Source organism: Bufo gargarizans, chromosome 2 (assembly GCF_014858855.1).
Source record: "Bufo gargarizans isolate SCDJY-AF-19 chromosome 2, ASM1485885v1, whole genome shotgun sequence".
Lineage (NCBI taxonomy): Eukaryota > Metazoa > Chordata > Amphibia > Anura > Bufonidae > Bufo > Bufo gargarizans.
The window spans coordinates 371,766,274-371,786,986 of NC_058081.1; the positions used below are offsets into that span (position 1 = coordinate 371,766,274).

General features: G+C 49.1%; 1 protein-coding gene across 1 annotated transcript in view; it reads left to right on the plus strand.

Annotated features, from left to right (window-relative positions):
• The window catches only part of PRELID2 (PRELI domain containing 2), a 108,690-nt gene that overhangs the window by 19,653 nt on the left and 68,324 nt on the right, over nucleotides 1-20,713 (plus strand). The window contains exons 2-3 of the mRNA XM_044277575.1: nucleotides 12,569-12,626; nucleotides 13,090-13,163. Of these exons, the coding sequence (XP_044133510.1) occupies nucleotides 12,569-12,626; nucleotides 13,090-13,163 (132 nt within the window). The remainder of the gene's footprint in view (nucleotides 1-12,568; nucleotides 12,627-13,089; nucleotides 13,164-20,713) is intronic.

The following is a 20,713-nucleotide window of genomic DNA, read 5'->3' on the forward strand; positions in this document are numbered from 1 at the left end:
CAGGGGCCAGCTGTTCCGCAAAAAACGAAATGCACACGGACGTCTTTTATTTTATTTTTTTGCAGATCCATTTTTTGCGGACTGCAAAATACTGAAAAAGCCATACGGTCGTGTGCAAGAGGCCTTAGTGTCTCCATGTTCTGAGAGCCATAGTTTTTTTTTTTTTTTTTTTTTTTTTTTTCAGTTTTTTGTAGGGGCTCATTCTTTGCGGGATGAGGTGATGGTTTGATTGGTATTATTTTTGGGGGCATACGCCTTTTTGATCGATTGGAGTTCAGGTGCGGGGGTGGATCATGCAATATTTTTGTACAGACGGTTGTTATGGACGCGACAATGCCCAATATGGCTTTTTTGGGGGGGGGGGGGATTTTTATTTTTATTTTTTACTTAAAAGGTTATTTTTTTTATTTATATTTTTTATTATGAAAACCCCACTGCAGCACGGGGACCCAATGGGAAGAGGAGGGCACGCTTACCCTCCCCGAACCCTCTGCATGCCATGATCAGTTTGGACTGCGGCATCAAGGGGTTAACACGCTGGCATCCGTGTTTTCACAGATGCCGGCGTATGCAGCAGGGGCCCGGCTATATGTACAGCTCTGGTCCTTAAATCACGTCCACCAGCGCCGTACATGTATGGCGCGGGTCCTTAAGGGGTAAAAGGCTTCCATTTTGCATTCAGTCTACGAATTCCTTTAGATTCCGTTTTCCTAACCCACCTGAACACCAAATCCGGTGAAGTTTGGGTTCGCTCAACCCTACTCATGAGTTCTCACAGTGTATCCCAGAGCTGGTTTGCAGGCACACAGTGGGCTAACAGGAGTGCATACGGATATATAACTAAATGATCCGGAGTCAGGGGGAGCAGTGCTGTTCATAAACTACTGCACGGGAGAGATGACATTCCCTTTTATATAGTTAAACATGTCCACTTTCTCTTCTATTCATCAAAACTGGAGTGAGTGGTGTAAAAACTAAGTCAGCAAAAGTCCTATTCTCTTCTTCCTCAGTAGTGGCTTCTTTGCTGTAATTCCACCATAAAGGCCTGCTTCTCGCAGTCTCATCTGAACAGTCGATGTTGCAATGTGTATGTACTTGATTTCTCTAAACCAGTGATGGCCAAATCCGGCCCATGAAGCTATGTCATGCGGCCCGTGCGACTCCCTGGAAAAAGTCTAAGGATGGTTTCACACGGGCGTGACGGATTTGATCCGGATGCGTTCAGGGTGCGTTCAGTGAAAATGCTGCGATTTTGGCACTAAAACAAGTCAGTTTTGTCTGCGATTGCGTTTAGTTGTTCAGTTTTTTCTTTTTTGATGCATTTTTTACGCGCGTGAAAAAAAACTGAAGGTTTACAAACAACGTCTCTTAGCAACCATCAGTGAAAAACGCATCGCACCCGCACTTGCTTGCGGATGCAATGTGTTTTTCACGCAGCCCCATTCACTTCTATGGGACCTGTCCTGCGTTACAAACGCAGAATATAGAACATGCTGCGATTTCAAAGCATTGCAGAAGTGATGCGTGAAAAAAAAACGCTCATGTACACAGCCCCATTGAAATGAATGGTGCCGGATTCAGTGCGGGTGCTATGCGTTCACGTCACGCATGGCACCCGCGCGGAAATCACGCTCATGTGAAAGGGACCTAAGTCTTGCCACTACGCCTTAGGCTTTTCCCCCCACATTAATCAGCGTAGTGAGTGCTGTGAACAGCACAGGAAGCGCAGCGATGCTGCCTGTGCCTGAAATAACCAATAGCAAAGCTCCTTTGTTATTGGTTAGTATAAGCACGCGCCAGAGCGAAACGGGTCCTGCAGCAGGGGAATCCAGTGGGATCTGGAAGGAGGAGGGGCCGACTCCCGGGGTGGCTGTTGTAAGGAGAGCAGGGCGCGCTGCCTGAGGACATTGGGAAAGATGACAGGGCCGCTGGAGAGGTAAGGAGCTGCAAACTCGTGACTGGTCCCCGGTGACCCTGTTCCCCTCCCTTCTCGTCACCCCACTAGTGACCCTGCTCCCCCCTTCTTGTCACCCCACTAGTGACCCTGCTCTCCCCTCCTCCTGTCACCTCACTAGTGAGCCTGCTCCCCCCTCCTCCTGTCACCTCACTAGTGAGCCTGCTCCCCCCTCCTCCTGTCACCTCACTAGTGAGCCTGCTCCCCCCTCCTCCTGTCACCTCACTAGTGAGCCTGCTCCCCCCTCCTCCTGTCACCTCACTAGTGAGCCTGCTCCCCCCTCCTCCTGTCACCTCACTAGTGAGCCTGCTCCCCCCTCCTCCTGTCACCTCACTAGTGAGCCTGCTCCCCCCTCCTCCTGTCACCTCACTAGTGAGCCTGCTCCTTCCCCTCCTCCTGTCACCTCACTAGTGAGCCTGCTCCTTCCCCTCCTCCTGTCACCTCACTAGTGAGCCTGCTCCCCCCTCCTCCTGTCACCTCACTAGTGAGCCTGCTCCCTCCTCCTCCTGTCACCTCACTAGTGACCCTGCTCCTTCCCCTCCTCACTAGTGACCCTGCTCCTTCCCCTCCTCACTAGTGACCCTGCTCCTTCCCCTCCTCACTAGTGACCCTGCTCCTTCCCCTCCTCACTAGTGACCCTGCTCCTTCCCCTCCTCACTAGTGACCCTGCTCCTTCCCCTCCTCACTAGTGACCCTGCTCCTTCCCCTCCTCACTAGTGACCCTGCTCCTTCCCCTCCTCACTAGTGACCCTGCTCCTTCCCCTCCTCACTAGTGACCCTGCTCCTTCCCCTCCTCACTAGTGACCCTGCTCCTTCCCCTCCTCACTAGTGACCCTGCTCCTTCCCCTCCTCACTAGTGACCCTGCTCCTCCCCTCCTCACTAGTGACCCTGCTCCTCCCCTCCTCACTAGTGACCCTGCTCCTCCCCTCCTCACTAGTGACCCTGCTCCTCCCCTCCTCACTAGTGACCCTGCTCCTCCCCTCCTCACTAGTGACCCTGCTCCTCCCCTCCTCACTAGTGACCCTGCTCCTCCCCTCCTCACTAGTGACCCTGCTCCTCCCCTCCTCACTAGTGACCCTGCTCCTCCCCTCCTCACTAGTGACCCTGCTCCTTCCCCTCCTCACTAGTGACCCTGCTCCTTCCCCTCCTCACTAGTGACCCTGCTCCTTCCCCTCCTCACTAGTGACCCTGCTCCTTCCCCTCCTCACTAGTGACCCTGCTCCTCCCCTCCTCCTGTCACCTCACTAGTGACCCTGCTCCTCCCCTCCTCCTCCCCTCCTCCTGTCACCTCACTAGCGACCCTGCTCTCCCCTCCTCACTAGCGACCCTGCTCTCCCCCTCCTCACTAGCGACCCTGCTCCTTCCCCTCCTCACTAGCGACCCTGCTCCTTCCCCTCCTCACTAGCGACCCTGCTCCTTCCCCTCCTCACTAGCGACCCTGCTCCTTCCCCTCCTCACTAGCGACCCTGCTCCTTCCCCTCCTCACTAGCGACCCTGCTCCTTCCCCTCCTCACTAGCGACCCTGCTCCTTCCCCTCCTCACTAGCGACCCTGCTCCTTCCCCTCCTCACTAGCGACCCTGCTCCTTCCCCTCCTCACTAGCGACCCTGCTCCTTCCCCTCCTCACTAGCGACCCTGCTCCTTCCCCTCCTCACTAGCGACCCTGCTCCTTCCCCTCCTCACTAGCGACCCTGCTCCTTCCCCTCCTCACTAGCGACCCTGCTCCTTCCCCTCCTCACTAGCGACCCTGCTCCTTCCCCTCCTCCTGTCACCCCACTAGCGACCCTGCTCTCCCCCTCCTCCTGTCACCCCACAGGGAAGAAGCTAAACAGACTCCACCGACTATGATGAGATCCGTTCAGTTTCCGTTCGGAATCCTGTCTTTTTACCGGACATAAGTGCTGCATACAAAGCTTTTTTGTCTGGTCTTTCGACAGAATCTGCAACAAAGGCTCCAAATGCAGCCTCCAACGCAGATTTGAATTCCTACGTATTATGTATTTTAGTAATTCTCGCACATGCTCCCTTCCAGTGTTTGCCTTTCTTTCTGGCAAATCTACCTGGTTCTGACCCGCAAAATTTCTACCATGTCTAGTGTGGCCCTTAGACGAAAAATGGTTGGGCACCACTGCTCTAAACCATTTACCTTAAGTAAGCTGTAATTTGAGGTGCTGGTAATTTGGGGATTCTGACTCTGATAACTTTAATGAACGTATCCTCTTCAGCAGAAGTAACTCTTGGCCTTCCTTTCCTTGGGTGGTCCTTATGAGATACAGTTTCATCATAGCTTTTGATTGTTTTTATGACTGCATGTTAGGACACCTTTTAATGTTGGGGAAATATTCTGGATTGACTGAACTTTGTGTCTTAGAGAAATGATAGAGTTGTATCTTTCTACTTGGTTGAGCGGTTCTTGCCATAATGTGGATCAGAACACTAGTAGAATAGGGCTAAACACTTTACTAATAATACCTCTGCACAACACAAATAATGATCTCAAAACACATTACCAAGTCAAGACATTTGACAAATTGACTCTCGACAAGGCATTACTGTTAAATGAAAACCATTCAAGGTGACTACATCATGAAGCTGACTGAGAGTATGCCAAGAATATTCTAAGCTAGCATCAAAGCAAATGGGGGCAATCTCTGAAGAACCTATAACGTATATTCTGGTTTAACACTTTTCTGTTTGCTTCTTAGTTTCATACGTGTTTCTTCATCGCTTTCATGTCTTCCATAATAATCTACAACATAGAAGAATAAAAAACTGGACTGAAAAGTTGTGTCCAAGCTTTTGACTAGTACTGTACTTGACCACACAGATCATTTGGATAACTGCTTTGGTGACCACAATCCAATTAAGATCTGATATCGTAAGTGCAAAAACAGATGGCTGCAGATAATGGAGAGCGAGCTAGCAGTGATTCTCCTGTCGCAGTATTGCCATCTCCTTTGAAATACTTAAATTGCCTCCATGTGATTGTGGCATCCTTCAAATAACAACAATGGACACTCTTTAAAGTGCATGATCCCTGAGCCATTACATTCAATGGGGCAGTACGCTCAGAGCAGTGGGGAAGCAAGCCTACTACATAGTAGAACGTACAGCCAAGACAAATTCAGCAGGCTCACAAAGCCCTGGAATAACTCTCAGACTATTGACATGGCTTGATGTTAAAGCCTTAGGCAAACAAGATGGCATGTGGTACATAAGCGATATCATTTTAAGTGCTAACAGCTCAGGGAACTGATAACATTGCCATAATGCTGTGCAAGTTAAGTAGTGATGAGAAGCAAGCATTGCCCGCCTTCCAGTAAAGGTCCTAATTATTGAGCTGTAGATGTTTGTGCTGCTGATGAGATATACACACGCCAGTCAGCATAAAGCCTGTTGCTGTAAAATGATACATTTTAAAGCATCTTCTGGCAGTCCGTGTGTCAACTTTGGAATCTTTTATACTATAATTGACACCAGTTTCTGGCCTAAATTTTAGCAACTCTGAACGGCCCCGGGAAGCCCCTCCTGTCACAGATATGGCAATATGCTGCTTCTGGTGGGAAATCTTTCAGATATGTGCATCAATTTGCTTATTTTTTAAAGGTGGATTTAGATGAACCAATAATTGTCCAGATTATCGGGAATGACTGTTCCAGCGTACGCATGTTATTCATAATCTGCTAATCTAAACGTGCCCCCAATGAACGAGCAAAACGCTAGTTCATCGGGTGATCCTGTTGTTTGTGCAGGTGTAACGTTACATTACCCTACTTCGTGAGATTTCCCTAGCTCCTAACTTCCGGTAGCACCGGAAATAACGTGAGGAGGGGTGCTGAAGTTGTGCCGATCTGCGCAGTAGGGAAATATAACGGCCCAGTGCGCAAGCGCGGCTAACTCCAGAACATCCATCCGATCTCCCTACCCCCACACTGCGCAGGCGCGGAGATCAGATGGATGTTCTGGAGTTAGCCGCGTTTGCGCACTGCGCCGTAATATCTCCCTACTGAGACTCTCCGGCGCATGCGCAGTGTCCCGGTGTGCAGCTGAACTCTGCTGAGATTTTCCCTATACCGTAGTTTTGTGCATGCGCAGATCGGCACAACTCCGGCACGCCTCCCCACGTCATTTCCGGTGCGACCGGAAGTTAGGAAGTAGGGAAATCTCACGAAGTAGGGTAATGTAACATTACACAGGCACCACCAATCATCATTTCTGGGCAGCAGATTGTGCTCAAATACAATGATTCTGTATGGAGATGAGCGATCGCTATAGTGCTCATCCTCTTACTGTGAAGGAGATTTCCGCAGCCGACTGTCGGGAGGGAAGGCTTCCTCCTTGACAACCGGCTGTTACATCGGGACGTGTAAATCTGCCTTAAAGCTTTAGTCTCAGATGCGGCCAGATGTTCTGGCTGCAGCCAATGGCAAGAATTGACCAGATAACAACTGTTGCGTGCACCATTTTTTGTCCAGCTGATTCTCGGCATACTTTTTGAAGATGGCATGCTGGTGTGTCTGTATATAATGTATGATAATTTTTTTGCACTGTTCAGGGTTCAGTTTAGAATTATTTCAGACACGCACTACTAATCCTATCCTTTTGGATAGATTAAAAATGTTGGATCAGTGTGGTAGGACGGCATGGGTCCCCGCCAGTGTAGTAGGACGGCATGTTTTTGTTTCCTTGTAGCCATTAACGCATATGGGGCTAGAAATTGAGAGGAATGGGAATCCCTCGTTCTAGCATTGGATCGGGGTTCAGCAGTTGCACCCCTCCTCACTGGTCTCACATCTCGCCTAACCTGTGGACAGGGGGTTGATGTTTTGACTCTACATATAGCGCAGGCACACAACACCAGAACATAGCCAGAGCCTCACTGTTACATCACTGTAGAAGTTTTGAAGCTCTTGATTGTAACACAAAATTTAAAAAAAAAATAAAAAAAAAATTTAAAATTCTAGTCAGATATTTGATTAGGTTCTCCTTTTGTGTCCTGTACTTGAGCTTAATCCCCTTATTCCATCTTTCCATGGTCTCCAGTGTAATACATTCTTCGGTCATTCTAATAATTATACATTCTATCATTCTAATTGCCTTTAGCTGGAACCTGGTCACTTCGGTTAAGAAAATGCTATTCTCCATGTGACCATTAGGTGTCACTGTAGCCATTGCAAGTCTGGCAGATTTCCACTAAACCTGATATCATGAAAAGATTTTTGGAGTCTTGAGTAATGTATTCCATTTTCAGCTTCAACACTAAGTTTTGCATAGAAGTGCTCTCTCACTATGTGCAGATAGAAGACCCTCAGCTATGCTTGCTGTAATCTCTACACTGTCTTTGTAAATAATGAACAGTACCCTCTTGTTTTGGAGTAGCAGGTTAGCAGTCAGTCAGATAAGGGTATAAAGGGACCATTACACAAGTAGATGATTGGTACTTGAGTGGCGTGCTTAAAGGGGTTCTCCAGGAATTAAACAAATGAAAATACTTAAATATTATTTTATAATAAATATATTGCACAAATACCTTTCATTACTTAGAATGGCTTGTTTTGTCTAGGGAGCAATCATTAGGAGAAATAAAATGCCCGCCGTTCTATTAGTACACACAAAACCTGTCCTAATCACACAGCCGGACAAGTTACTTCACCACACTGAGCCAGAGTGCTGCCTCGTCCTCCTCTCTGCTCTGCTTGTCAGGAATCATGATCCTGAATACAGGTGAATTGCTGTGGGAATGGAGAAGATGAGGAGACATGAGAGGAGGGTGAGGTATGGCTAATGAGCAGCAGCACTTGTTTACAGTCTCCATTACCACAACCTGTCCTGTCCATCCTCTCCTCATGTTTCAGCTAAAGTTCTTATAATCTGTATTTAGGATCATAATCCCTGACAAGTATAGGGAAGGAGAAGTCTGAGACGGCTCTTTACCTCAGTGTTGTAAAGTAACTTGTCCTCCTGTGTAATCAGGACAGGTTTTGTGTGTACTAATAGGACGGCGGCCATTTTCTTTCTCCTAATGATTATTCTCAAGACAAAACTAGCCATTATAAATATTGAAAGGTATTTGAGAATATGTTTAGAATAAAGAGTCAGCTTGAGAAGAAGCATAGCATTAGACAACGTGTCACCAGCTTTCCTCACACTAAATCACCTACATGTCGTACTACTACTCGGGGTAGTGCTATATATTTAATTTTAATTTAATGTTTGTGTGTCGTTAAAAGATATCGACAGTATCCCCCATAAGTGACCTCTACAGCATCCCGCCCCCTAACAGTGAACTCCAAAGCCCCCACCCCTTAACAGTGCACGCCCCCACAGTATTTCACCCCCTTAACTTAAACCTTCACAGCCCGCCCCTTAACAGTGACCTCCACAACACCCCACTTGCCCCCTAACAAAGACCTCCACAGTGGCCTGCTTCCCTTAACAGTGACCCTCGACAGCGGTCTACCCCTTAACTGTGACCTCCACAGCACCCCGCCCTCTTAACTGTGACCTCCACAGTGGCCCACCCCCTTAACAGTGACCTCCACAGTGCACTTCCCCCTTAACAGTAACATCCACAGCGCCCATACCTTTATGACTTCGACACTGCCTTAACAGTGACCCCCCAGTGCGCTGCCCCCTTAATGCTGACCTCCACATCGCCTGCCCCTTTAACAGTGACTTCCACAGAACCCCACTGCCTTAAGTGTCCCCCCCCAAAGTGCCCTGACCCCTCAACAGTAACCTCCTCAGCTCCCTGTGACCTCCACAGCAGCCACCCCTTTATCAGTGAATTCCACAGTACCCCACTGCCTTAACAGTGGCCTCCACAGCGCCTGCACCTTTATGTGGGTTACATCAGCCCAATCAAAATCATATTAAGGCTACATTCACACGTCAGTATTTTCCTATATCCCGATTTTCAGTCCGTTTTTTGCGGATCCGCAAAAAACGGAAACATGTATAAATTTCAATAATCAAATAAAGTTGTTTGGAATTCATTGAAAAAAAATTGAAAAAAAAAATTGGTTATGTGTTTCCAGGAACGGATTCCGCAAAAAACGGATGACATACGGAATGACATCCGAATGTCTTCCGTTTTTTGCGGATCCATTGACTTTGTATTGTACCAGGATCCGAATTTTGCGGAAAAGAATAGGACATGTTTTATATTTAAACGGACATGCGGAACGGAACAACGGAAACTGACAGCACACATTGTGCTGTCCGATTTTTTTCCAGGACCCATTGAAAATGAATGGGTCCAGATCTGGTCCTGATCTGTTCCGCAAAAAACGGAACAGATCAGGAAAGAAAAAACGGACGTGTGAATGGACCCTTACTTGCACATAAGCTGTCTTATACTAAGAATGTCCTTCCTTGCCTATAGCAACCAATCAGAACTCCTATTAATGACCTGTAGCAAAATAGAAACTGAGCTGTGATTGGTTGCTATATGCAACCTGATGAATATCCAGTCTAACTGACACAACAGCCAACAGACAATGGCTCCTGTAGTTTGGTGGTTAGGTTACTAAGCGTATTTTTTTGGCAAATAATTGGAAAGTGCTGGGTGAAAATTTCCACTCAAAACATAGTCTATGACGTTACCCGGGTCGTAGGAGGCGGCTGTGCAAAATTTAGATTTTGATTGTAAATAGGACTGTGCAGATTCCTTTAGGGGACATAAATGCATACATACATGCACTCAGCTATATATATATAATATATAATAACAGTGACCTGCGCGGCGCCCGCCCCCTTTAACAGTGACCTGCGCGGCGCCCGCCCCCTTTAACAGTGACCTGCGCGGCGCCCGCCCCCTTTAACAGTGACCTGCGCGGCGCCCGCCCCCTTTAACAGTGACCTGCGCGGCGCCCGCCCCCTTTAACAGTGACCTGCGCGGCGCCCGCCCCCTTTAACAGTGACCTGCGCGGCGCCCGCCCCCTTTAACAGTGACCTGCGCGGCGCCCGCCCCCTTTAACAGTGACCTGCGCGGCGCCCGCCCCCTTTAACAGTGACCTGCGCGGCGCCCGCCCCCTTTAACAGTGACCTGCGCGGCGCCCGCCCCCTTTAACAGTGACCTGCGCGGCGCCCGCCCCCTTTAACAGTGACCTGCGCGGCGCCCGCCCCCTTTAACAGTGACCTGCGCGGCGCCCGCCCCCTTTAACAGTGACCTGCGCGGCGCCCGCCCCTTTAACAGTGACCTGCGCGGCGCCCGCCCCCTTTAACAGTGACCTGCGCGGCGCCCGCCCCCTTTAACAGTGACCTGCGCGGCGCCCGCCCCCTTTAACAGTGACCTGCGCGGCGCCCGCCCCCTTTAACAGTGACCTGCGCGGCGCCCGCCCCCTTTAACAGTGACCTGCGCGGCGCCCGCCCCCTTTAACAGTGACCTGCGCGGCGGCCCGCCCCCTTTAACAGTGACCTGCGCGGCGCCCGCCCCCTTTAACAGTGACCTGCGCGGCGCCCGCCCCCTTTAACAGTGACCTGCGCGGCGCCCGCCCCCTTTAACAGTGACCTGCGCGGCGCCCGCCCCCTTTAACAGTGACCTGCGCGGCGCCCGCCCCCTTAACAGTGACCTGCGCGGCGCCCGCCCCCTTTAACAGTGACCTGCGCGGCGCCCGCCCCCTTTAACAGTGACCTGCGCGGCGCCCGCCCCCTTTAACAGTGACCTGCGCGGCGCCCGCCCCCTTTAACAGTGACCTGCGCGGCGCCCGCCCCCTTTAACAGTGACCTGCGCGGCGCCCGCCCCCTTTAACAGTGACCTGCGCGGCGCCCGCCCCCTTTAACAGTGACCTGCGCGGCGCCCGCCCCCTTTAACAGTGACCTGCGCGGCGCCCGCCCCCTTTAACAGTGACCTGCGCGGCGCCCGCCCCCTTTAACAGTGACCTGCGCGGCGCCCGCCCCCTTTAACAGTGACCTGCGCGGCGCCCGCCCCCTTTAACAGTGACCTGCGCGGCGCCCGCCCCCTTTAACAGTGACCTGCGCGGCGCCCGCCCCCTTTAACAGTGACCTGCGCGGCGCCCGCCCCCTTTAACAGTGACCTGCGCGGCGCCCGCCCCCTTAACAGTGACCTGCGCGGCGCCCGCCCCCTTTAACAGTGACCTGCGCGGCGCCCGCCCCCTTTAACAGTGACCTGCGCGGCGCCCGCCCCCTTTAACAGTGACCTGCGCGGCGCCCGCCCCTTTAACAGTGACCTGCGCGGCGCCCGCCCCCTTTAACAGTGACCTGCGCGGCGCCCGCCCCCTTTAACAGTGACCTGCGCGGCGCCCGCCCCCTTTAACAGTGACCTGCGCGGCGCCCGCCCCCTTTAACAGTGACCTGCGCGGCGCCCGCCCCCTTTAACAGTGACCTGCGCGGCGCCCGCCCCCTTTAACAGTGACCTGCGCGGCGCCCGCCCCCTTTAACAGTGACCTGCGCGGCGCCCGCCCCCTTTAACAGTGACCTGCGCGGCGCCCGCCCCCTTTAACAGTGACCTGCGCGGCGCCCGCCCCCTTTAACAGTGACCTGCGCGGCGCCCGCCCCCTTTAACAGTGACCTGCGCGGCGCCCGCCCCCTTTAACAGTGACCTGCGCGGCGCCCGCCCCCTTTAACAGTGACCTGCGCGGCGCCCGCCCCCTTAAGCAGTAAAGAAAAATGGCTGGGTTGTTATGGAAACCTGGAGTAAAACTGTGTTTATGGCAGTTGGGATTTGAAGAGAGAGACTTGTAGGCTTGTATTGGCTAATGTGGGTCATTTTGGGGGAATATCTCAGGAACGGTATGTCCTAGAGAGCTAAAACCTTCCCGGACACCTGATGTACCTGTGTGCCAAATTTGGTGAAGATCGGTCCAGTCGTTCGGTCATGCATAAAGAACGTCTAGACGGACAGACAGAAATTCATATATATATAATTTATTTATTTGAGTATCTAATTTATCTATCGTTGTATATATGTATCTCTCTTTGTATCTATCTTTTTTATCTATAAGACGGAAAAATCCAGCAGCACACCATTAAGATAAAAAAAACATGTGCGGTTTATTCACCCAGTGTCATGTAGCTGCTACATGACACTGGGTGAATAAACCGCTCGTGTTTTTTTTATCTTAATGATGTGCTGCTGGCTTTTTCCGTCTTATTGAATGGGACCGTGGTGCTGGTTCGCACTGGCCTGATTTTGCACCCAACTGAGAAAGTGTGCTGCGTCTTCATTTTCCATTTTTTAAAATCTTTTTTTTTTTTATCTATCCATCTTTGTGTCTGTCTACAGTACAAAGATACAAGATCAGATTTGAGGGGAGGGGCATCCGATTCTGCCGGACAGCAGTTTGAAGGGGAGCTGTGGCTCACTGATTTGACATTGTTGGCCTAGCCTAAGGATAGGCCATAAATATGGCAATCTCAGAAGACCCCTTTCACGGGTTAATTATTAACTGTTGATGGCACAAACCCTAAAAAGCTATGTAAATTCATCTGTTCTTACATTTTACATCATCTGTCATTACCAAAAGAAACAAATTTCATTCTGTGACCCATATCATTGGCCCTTGCAAGGTTGTAAACATTTGTGAATGTATATGCCATTAACTTACTGCTTATAAAGTATATAGTTTATTAGTGTTTCTTTTCTTCTTTTAGTATCCTACCCCTTTAGAGAAGAATGTAACTGCAGTCACAACTGTGGAAGAGCAAGTAGGTGAGCATTTCTATCATTAAAAGTAACAGCGCACAGACTGTATGTGTAATAGATCACAGGAATAGATAACTCGGTTGCCAAGGACTCCTTTAACAGCCTTCTATACTGCTTACTTTATTTATTACTATAGTTCTACTTTTATTTATTTTTGAGGGGAGTATTGGTTACAAGGATTGACGGTGGGAGTGATCCTCGTGCTGCACATTAGCAGCAAATACATAGTAGAGATCTGCATGTCAGCCTCAGATTTCTGGTTTTAAAATCCACAGTTTAAAATTACCCTTAGGTAGGTTTATACTAGTCTGTAACTAATGGGCAAGAAAATGTTATAAAGATGCAGTGTACTTCTAAAAGAAAAATGTAGATGGAATTGAAAAGAGTTTTGTGTGGGAGGCAGTACAATCAGATGTGTCAATATGTGTGCTAATTCCTGTATGTTTCTTTCTCCCTTTAACAAAACTAGACCCAGCAACAGGCATTGTGTATAGACGAAGAATTGCAACCTGCAGTAATGTCATTCCATCCTTTCTGAGGAAGGTAATTCTTTTTTATTTATTTTTTATAATATATCTCTGGTCATCGTACAAGTCACTGTAAACCACCTGGGTATCATATAATAGACAATATAAAGAAAAGTTAATCTTACCTGACATGCAGGTATGTGTTTTCTTCATGAAAACATCCTGAAACTCTGTGTTTATGGCATTACTCTGTTATTCCAACTAGAAATGTATGGATGAATTGACAGCTGGGTGTTACCAGCTGGGGCTGTGCCATTACAGTCCGACCCCAATGACAATGGGGATTTCGAAGGGTACTTTCACACTTGCGTTTTTTCTTTTTCGGCATAGAGTTCCGTCCTAGGGGCTCTATACCGGAAAACAACTGATCAGTTTTATTCCCATGCATTCTGAATGGAGAGCAATCCATTCAGGATGTCTTCAGTTCAGTCTTTTTGACTGATCAGGCCAAAGATAAAACTGCTGCATGCTACGGTTTTATCTCCGGCCCAAAAAAACTTTTTTTTACATAGGAATGAATTAGTGCCGGATTTATTGCCGGCATTAAAAATACCGGAATGCCGGATCCAGTAAAAATGTGAAAAAAAAATCGTAACTGATCCGTTGGTCCAGATGACAAACGGACAGACGGATCCGTTCTTGCAATGCATTTGTAAGACTGATCAGGATCCGGCAGGCAGTTCACTCTGCCACAGTGTGAAAGTAGCCTTAGGCCCCATGCACACGGCCGTGTTTCACGGCCGTGTGCGGGCCGTGGAACCGCGGCCTGGATCCCTCCTGAGAGCAGGAGCGCACGGCGTCACTGGTTGCTATGACGCCGTGCGCTCCCTGCTGCCGGCACAGTTCAGTAATACACTGGTATAGATCATACCAGTGTATTACTGTATTGCGGCGGCAGCAGGGAGCGCACGGCGTCATAGCAACAAGTGACGCCGTGCGCTCCTGCTCTCAGGAGGGATCCAGGCCGCGGTTCCACGGCCCGCACACGGCCGTGTGCATGGGGCCTAAGAATAACAGGGGAATGGCACAATGCAGAGTTATGAGAGAAGATGGTCTAGAATTATTTCTGGTCGAGTACAAGTGTTTACTAGAAGGGGCAAGTCAGGAGAGCTGGAAGGTCCTCTTTTAACCCCTTAAAGGGCTTCTGTCACCCCCCCAAAGTCATTTTTCATTTTTGGGCTAATTAAAATCCTTATAGTGCGATTATCCAATATATAGTGCTCTCACATTTTTATGTGGCGTACCGGTCTTCAGTCGGCGGAGGCGCACTGAGAGGAGGACACTCGCCCGGCCGCTCCTTCTACATCTACACCCGGCGCAGGCGCACTGAGGAAGGAGCGGCCGAGCGAGTGTCCTCCTCTCAGTGCGCCTCCGCCGACTGAAGACCGGTACGGCGCAGGCGCGAGATTTGGAACGCAGACAGGGCCAGCTGACGGAGGAGAGCGCTCGCTGGCCCTGTCAATCAACAGGAGGAGGGGGCGTTTTTTTGAAAGGAGTATGCGGCGGCTACCAGCAAGCAACCACCCTACTTGCTGGTAGCCAGGTAATTAACATATTATAAAAGTGCGGTTTTTAAAGAAACTAAGCCACAGAAAAATGTAAGAGCACTATATATTGAATAATCACACTATAAGGATTTTAATTACCCCAAAAATGAAAAATGACCTTTGGGGGGGGGGGGGGGTGACAGAAGCCCTTTAACAGTTTTGCCTGAGCTCTGCTTCGGCTTTGAGAAAAGGACTTAACAGTTTACCCCAAGCTGCTTGTGCAACAGTGCGAGGGGGAGGGCTGCTTTAACCCCTCCTATCTCAGAATCGGTGGCAGCTAGAGAGATGGGGCTGTTCTTGTTTGAAACCTGACAGTTTGATCAGCACATCGTTATCTCCTCTACTTTGAGAGATATAGCTGTTACATATTCGGGAGTGATAGCAGTTGAAAGGGAAAGTGGCTGGTTTCACATCCAATCCAGATACTAACAGCTATATTTCCCGATCTTAGATTGTCACGCTAAGGTATGAAGCGGCCCTCCCCCGTTCAGGTGGTTGTGATATCAGCCAGCCTGGATGAGGAGGTGTGCATTGGAAGAGCTCACTACCACACAATGGACTCCATAAAATAAATACAACAAACTAATGTTAAAATAGCAGGTTTTTTTAACCTTCCCCCTAAAAATAAGTTATCTAATACAGTGTATGGACCATAAAATGAAAAAACAAAATTACTACTTGTACTGCAAAATTTAAGGCTCTATTCACCTAAATCGAAAGAAAAGAAAAACAGTTATGACAGCTGGAACACAGAGGGGTAAAAATGCTACTGGTTCCTAGAGGGGTTATCCAACTCCTGTAATGCCCCCTCTAATGCCCGGGCCCCTCACATAGGTTGTACTTACTTTGCTCCCCAGCACCTGTGTCGCTTCTGTTGCCTGTGATGCAAGGAAGGCTTGTCCCCGTCGTCCGGGCCCCTCACACAGGTTGTACTTGCTTTGCTCCCCAACATCACTGGTCACCACCTTTTTGTTCAGTGTGAGGCCCCAGCCAAGGACCTCTCCTTGGCCATACAAGGGCAAGTTCCATTCTCCTGAATGGGGCGTGCAGAAATCCATGCACCTGCTGCAGAAGCAACATCATTAACATTAATGGAACTGATTTCTAGTCACAGACATTTGTGCAAGAAATCTGCTGAGTATGAATGCACCCTTATTGTTCCATTTTATACATACTCAAAATGAGGTACCCATAGAAGCGCATGGAGTCTATTTCTGTACCTACATATAACTCCAGTTTTATACAAAGATACCGCTCTTAACATTTTGTATAAATCCAGCAGAAAAGTCATTGTGACGTGCTCCCGTTGCATACCCTAAGGATTGTCGCATACGTTTCCTCTGTAGCTGCTATGTAGTATTGCATGAGGCCTGTAAAACTGCTCTCCATATCTCTTATTAGACTATGTGGAGGTAATTGAGGGGGTCCTCTGATCATATTAGAGAGTCACTCCATGAGTCGTGCCATATGCATATACACCAACTCCCATTGTTTTAGTAGATAATGGGTAGCCACTGGGAAATCGGCATAATAACCAGGAGATATCCATCTGGAAGGACCCATTCAAACACCAGAGGGCCTACTCTTTGTGGGTAATAGACGTAGTGGTGACCAACAAATGTCTTTCTGTTGTAAGTGGCAAAGCTATGAAATGTGGAGTGCAATGCACAGGCATACAATTTCTGTGTGACTTTCTCTTTCATGCATCATCAGTCCAGAGCGAGTGGATTTTTAAGGTAGGAGAACTGTGCCGCTACCGGTTGGCTAGTACTGCCTGTCGCTGTCCTGCATGCAACAGTTGGCAAAGGGGGTCTTTTGAAATCCATCATTTTAAATAGGCTATAACCAGCTGGAAGCAACTCCAGATGAATCATGAAATGGGCAGATAATTTACTTAGCTTTTAGCACTAAAGGGAATCAGACTTGGGACTAAGCAGTTTTGCATAAATCTTTAAACATTTGCATGACCTCGCCATCATTTGTTAAGGTCATTGAGTGCATATGAATACCAAGCGCTAACAGCAGTCGGTCAGCTTTCATCATTGCTTAACTATTAATCCTCGAGTCTAATTACAAGGATGAATACAGATTCTTTTTTCCACATCTCATATTTCATCAGGTCATACACCGAAACAATTTGCATTTAGAAAGTGCCTTTCATCCAGCCTGTAATACAAAACACCCGATTATTTTATTTTAGAAATATATAAATTGGCCAAGAATGAAGTGACATGCATGTATTGTACTTTGGAATACTGATGTACCTACATGCATCTCAGAGGAACATAAAATGTGTTTTTATCCTGTATATAGACACTTTAGGGTGCATTCACACGACCGTATGTATTTTGTGGTTTGCAAAAAAATACAGATGAAGTCTGTTTTTTGTAGATCCATTGTAAGGGCTGTTTCACAGGAGCGAGTCCATTGCGGGAATCACGCTCAGTGTGACTGTGATCCTCCTCTCTGGACTTGCAGGAACGCCCGGCATTATCATGATTTATAATGCTATGTGTCTCTGCTTGACCTTATTTCTACAGAATCATACTGACAGCTTTATGTCACTATGATTCTGTGGAAAAAAGGCCATTCAGAGATGCATAGCATTATAAATCATGATAATGCTGTGTGCGTTCCTGCAAGTCCAGAGCGGAGGATCACACTCGCACACGGAGCGTGATTCCCGCAATGGACTCGCTCCTGTGAAACAGCCCTTACAATGGATCTACAAAAAAACAACAGACTTCATCTGTATTTTTTGCAAACCACAAGATACATACGGTCGTGTGAATGCACCCTAAAGTGTCTATATACAGGAAACAGCCCTTACAATGCCTATTTTTGTCCACAAAACGGACAAGTATAGGACATACGAATGCAGACAGCTGTCCCGTTTAAATGAATGGGTCCACATCCAATCTGCAAAAAAATGCGAATGGGGCCTTACTGTTAGACTCATGTCTAATTCAGTAAGAGTTCAGAATTGTCCATTGTGGAAATCCTTGGTAATTAAAGGGGTATTCCCATCACATGTAATGGGGGCATATCGCTAGGATATGCCCTCATTGTCTGATAGGTGCGGGTCCTACCTCTGGGACCCGCACCTACAGCGAGAACACTGCGCATGCGCAGCCTCCCTCCATTCATTTCAATGGGGCTATTTCCATCTGCCCCATAGAAATGAATGTGAGCAGGGGCCGTGCATGCGCAGTGCGCTCCCATTTACTTTATGGGAGCAGCGTTTGATGGTGGACGGGCCCTGGGAAACCTGGGGTCCTACAACCACAGCTCTCCCTGCTCCATTCTCCTTGTAGGTGCAGGTCTCAGAGGTGGGACACGCCCCTATCGGACAACGGGGGCATATCCTAGCGATATGCCCCCATTGTATGTGATGGGAATACCCCTTTTAAGGTTCCAGTAATTATTATAAAATGGCTCCAAAATGATTGTCTGCTGAACAGAGAAATACCACATATGCCCATGACAAGTATCAACTATCCTCTTGACATTTGAACACCCGGCCATGTTTAACCCCTTAAGGACGTAGGGCGTACCGATACACCCTATTTCCCGAGTCCTTAAGGACTCAGGGGGTACCGGTACGCCCTAACTTTAAAGCGGGATTCCGGCGCCGCGGGGGTTAATCGGAACTGGATGCTGGCTGAAATCATTCAGCCGGCATCCTGTAACAACGCGGGGGGGGGGGGGGGGTAATTTGACCCCCCCCCCGTATCGGCGATCGCAGAAAACTGCAGGTCAATTCAGACCTGCGGTTTTCTGTTTTTCCGGTCCATTCGGGTCTCCGGTGACCCGATGAACCGGAAAAAGACTGCGATCGGTGGCGTGACTATACACCACCAATCGCAGTACGAATATTTGGAGAGGCGGTGCTGGCCCTGGTGCTGAACGCCGCTGTCCAGGGTACCGATTGGTGCAGGGGAGAGAGGCACGAGATTCAAACTTCCTGCGCTCCTCTCTCCCCTCCTCTTCCTGTCCAGCACCAGCTCCTGCGTCCCCCTAAATCGGCATCCATCACCCTCCTGCACCCATCGCCATCTAGGTAGGTTAGGGTCAGTGAGGGAGAGGCACAGTTAGGCAGGGAAAGAAGGGAAAAGTTAGTTAGAAAAAAAAAAAAAGATTATAACTTTTATCTAAAACTTTCTGTGTTCCATCTCTCAGACCCCAGACCTCCCCCTGCCACTTGCCCCCCCACCAGGCGGAGCCAGGGGCCCCACATGCTAGGGATCCTGTGGCCCACCCTAGTACGAGCCGCCCTGGGGTTCGTACTGGTTTCCCGGCCCACCAAATAAGCCCACCGGAGCCCCCTGCCGATGAACTTAGTTGGTGTCCCCCAGTGGACTTTGAGCCTGAGATTCCGGATTTTGCTGGCAATCCTGGAATCCAGATTCCCACAGTGGGGTTTACTGAAATTGACTTTTTTTTTTTTTTTTTTTTTTTTTTTTTCATTAACCCACTGGTGAATCTGATGGTGGAGCAGACAAATCTGTATGCCCAACAGTTAGTCGCTCAAAACCCGGACTCATTTTTGGCTAGACCCGATGGCTGGACGCTGGTCAGTGCAGCCGAGATGAGGATATTTTGGGGCCTCGTGCTGCATATGGGTCTAGTCCAAAAACCCAGTGTCAGGCAATACTGGAGTGGGGACGTCCTATACCAGACCCCACTGTACAGTATGGTCATGACACGTCCCCGGTTTGAGGCCATCCGGAAATGTTTGCATTATTCCGATAATGCAGCATGTCCCCCCCGAGGTGATCCTGCCTATGACAGTCTGTATAAGATATGGCCGGTCATCGATCACTTTGGGGCCAAATTCATGGAGGCCTACGTACCTGGAAGGGAGGTCGCGGTCGATGAGTCTCTCATTGCGTTCAAGGGAAGACTCAGTTTCCGCCAATATATTCCCACAAAGCGGGCGAGGTATGGCGTGAAACTATACAAAATTTGTGAGAGTACCTCGGGTACACTTACAAATTTCGTGTGTATGAGGGGCGAGATTCCCGTATTCAACCGCCAGAATGTCCCCCCACTCTGGGTGTTAGCGGGAAACTCGTGTGGGACCTTATGTACCCACTGCTGGATAACGGTTACCACTTGTACGTGGATAACTTTTATACCAGTATCCCCTTGTTCAGGTCCCTTGCTGCCAGATCCACGTTCGCTTGTGGGACCGTGCGGAAAAATCAACGCTGCCTCCCTGCCTACCCCCTTTAGGTACCTATCCCCAGGGGTGAGACTTGTGCCCTTACCAGTGGAAACCTGTTGCTGGTCAGGTATAAGGACAAGAGGGATGTCCTTATGCTGTCCACAATCCACGGTAACAGCACCACCCCCGTCTCTGTGCGAGGTACCGCGGCAACGGTCCTCAAGCCCGATTGTATCGTCGACTACAATCTGTATATGGGAGGAGTTGATCTCTCTGATCAAGTCCTCAAGCCATATGACGCCATGCGCAAAACCCGGGCGTGGTACAAAAAAGTTGCGGTCTTCTTGGTACCGGCTGCCATGTACAACTCTTTTGTACTATCCCGAAGCGCTGGCAACACAGGGACATTCCTCCAGTTCTATGAGGCAGTCCTCAAGGCCCTGATCTTTTCGGACCGGGAAAGAGCATGCCGGAGTACCTCGGGAACTGGAGGCGCCCGGATCGTCCCTGGCCAACACTTTCCAGGTGTGGTCCCCCATACTGGAAAGAAGGGACGAACCCAAAAAAAGCGCAGAGGGTGTCGCAGGAGAGGGATACGGAAGGACACCACAACTCAATGTGACACGTGCCCCGATCATCCGGGCCTCTGCATTATCGATTGCTTCAGGGAGTATCACACTTCCATGGAGTACTACATTTTTATAATCCCCAACAGTCCACTAGAGAACATAAAAAACTATGGCTCTCAGACTTTGGAGACACGGAAACAATTTTTTTCCCCTAAAAAAATATTAGTTTTAGTGCAGGCATCCTCAAACTGCGGCCCTCCAGATGTTTTAAAACTATAACTCC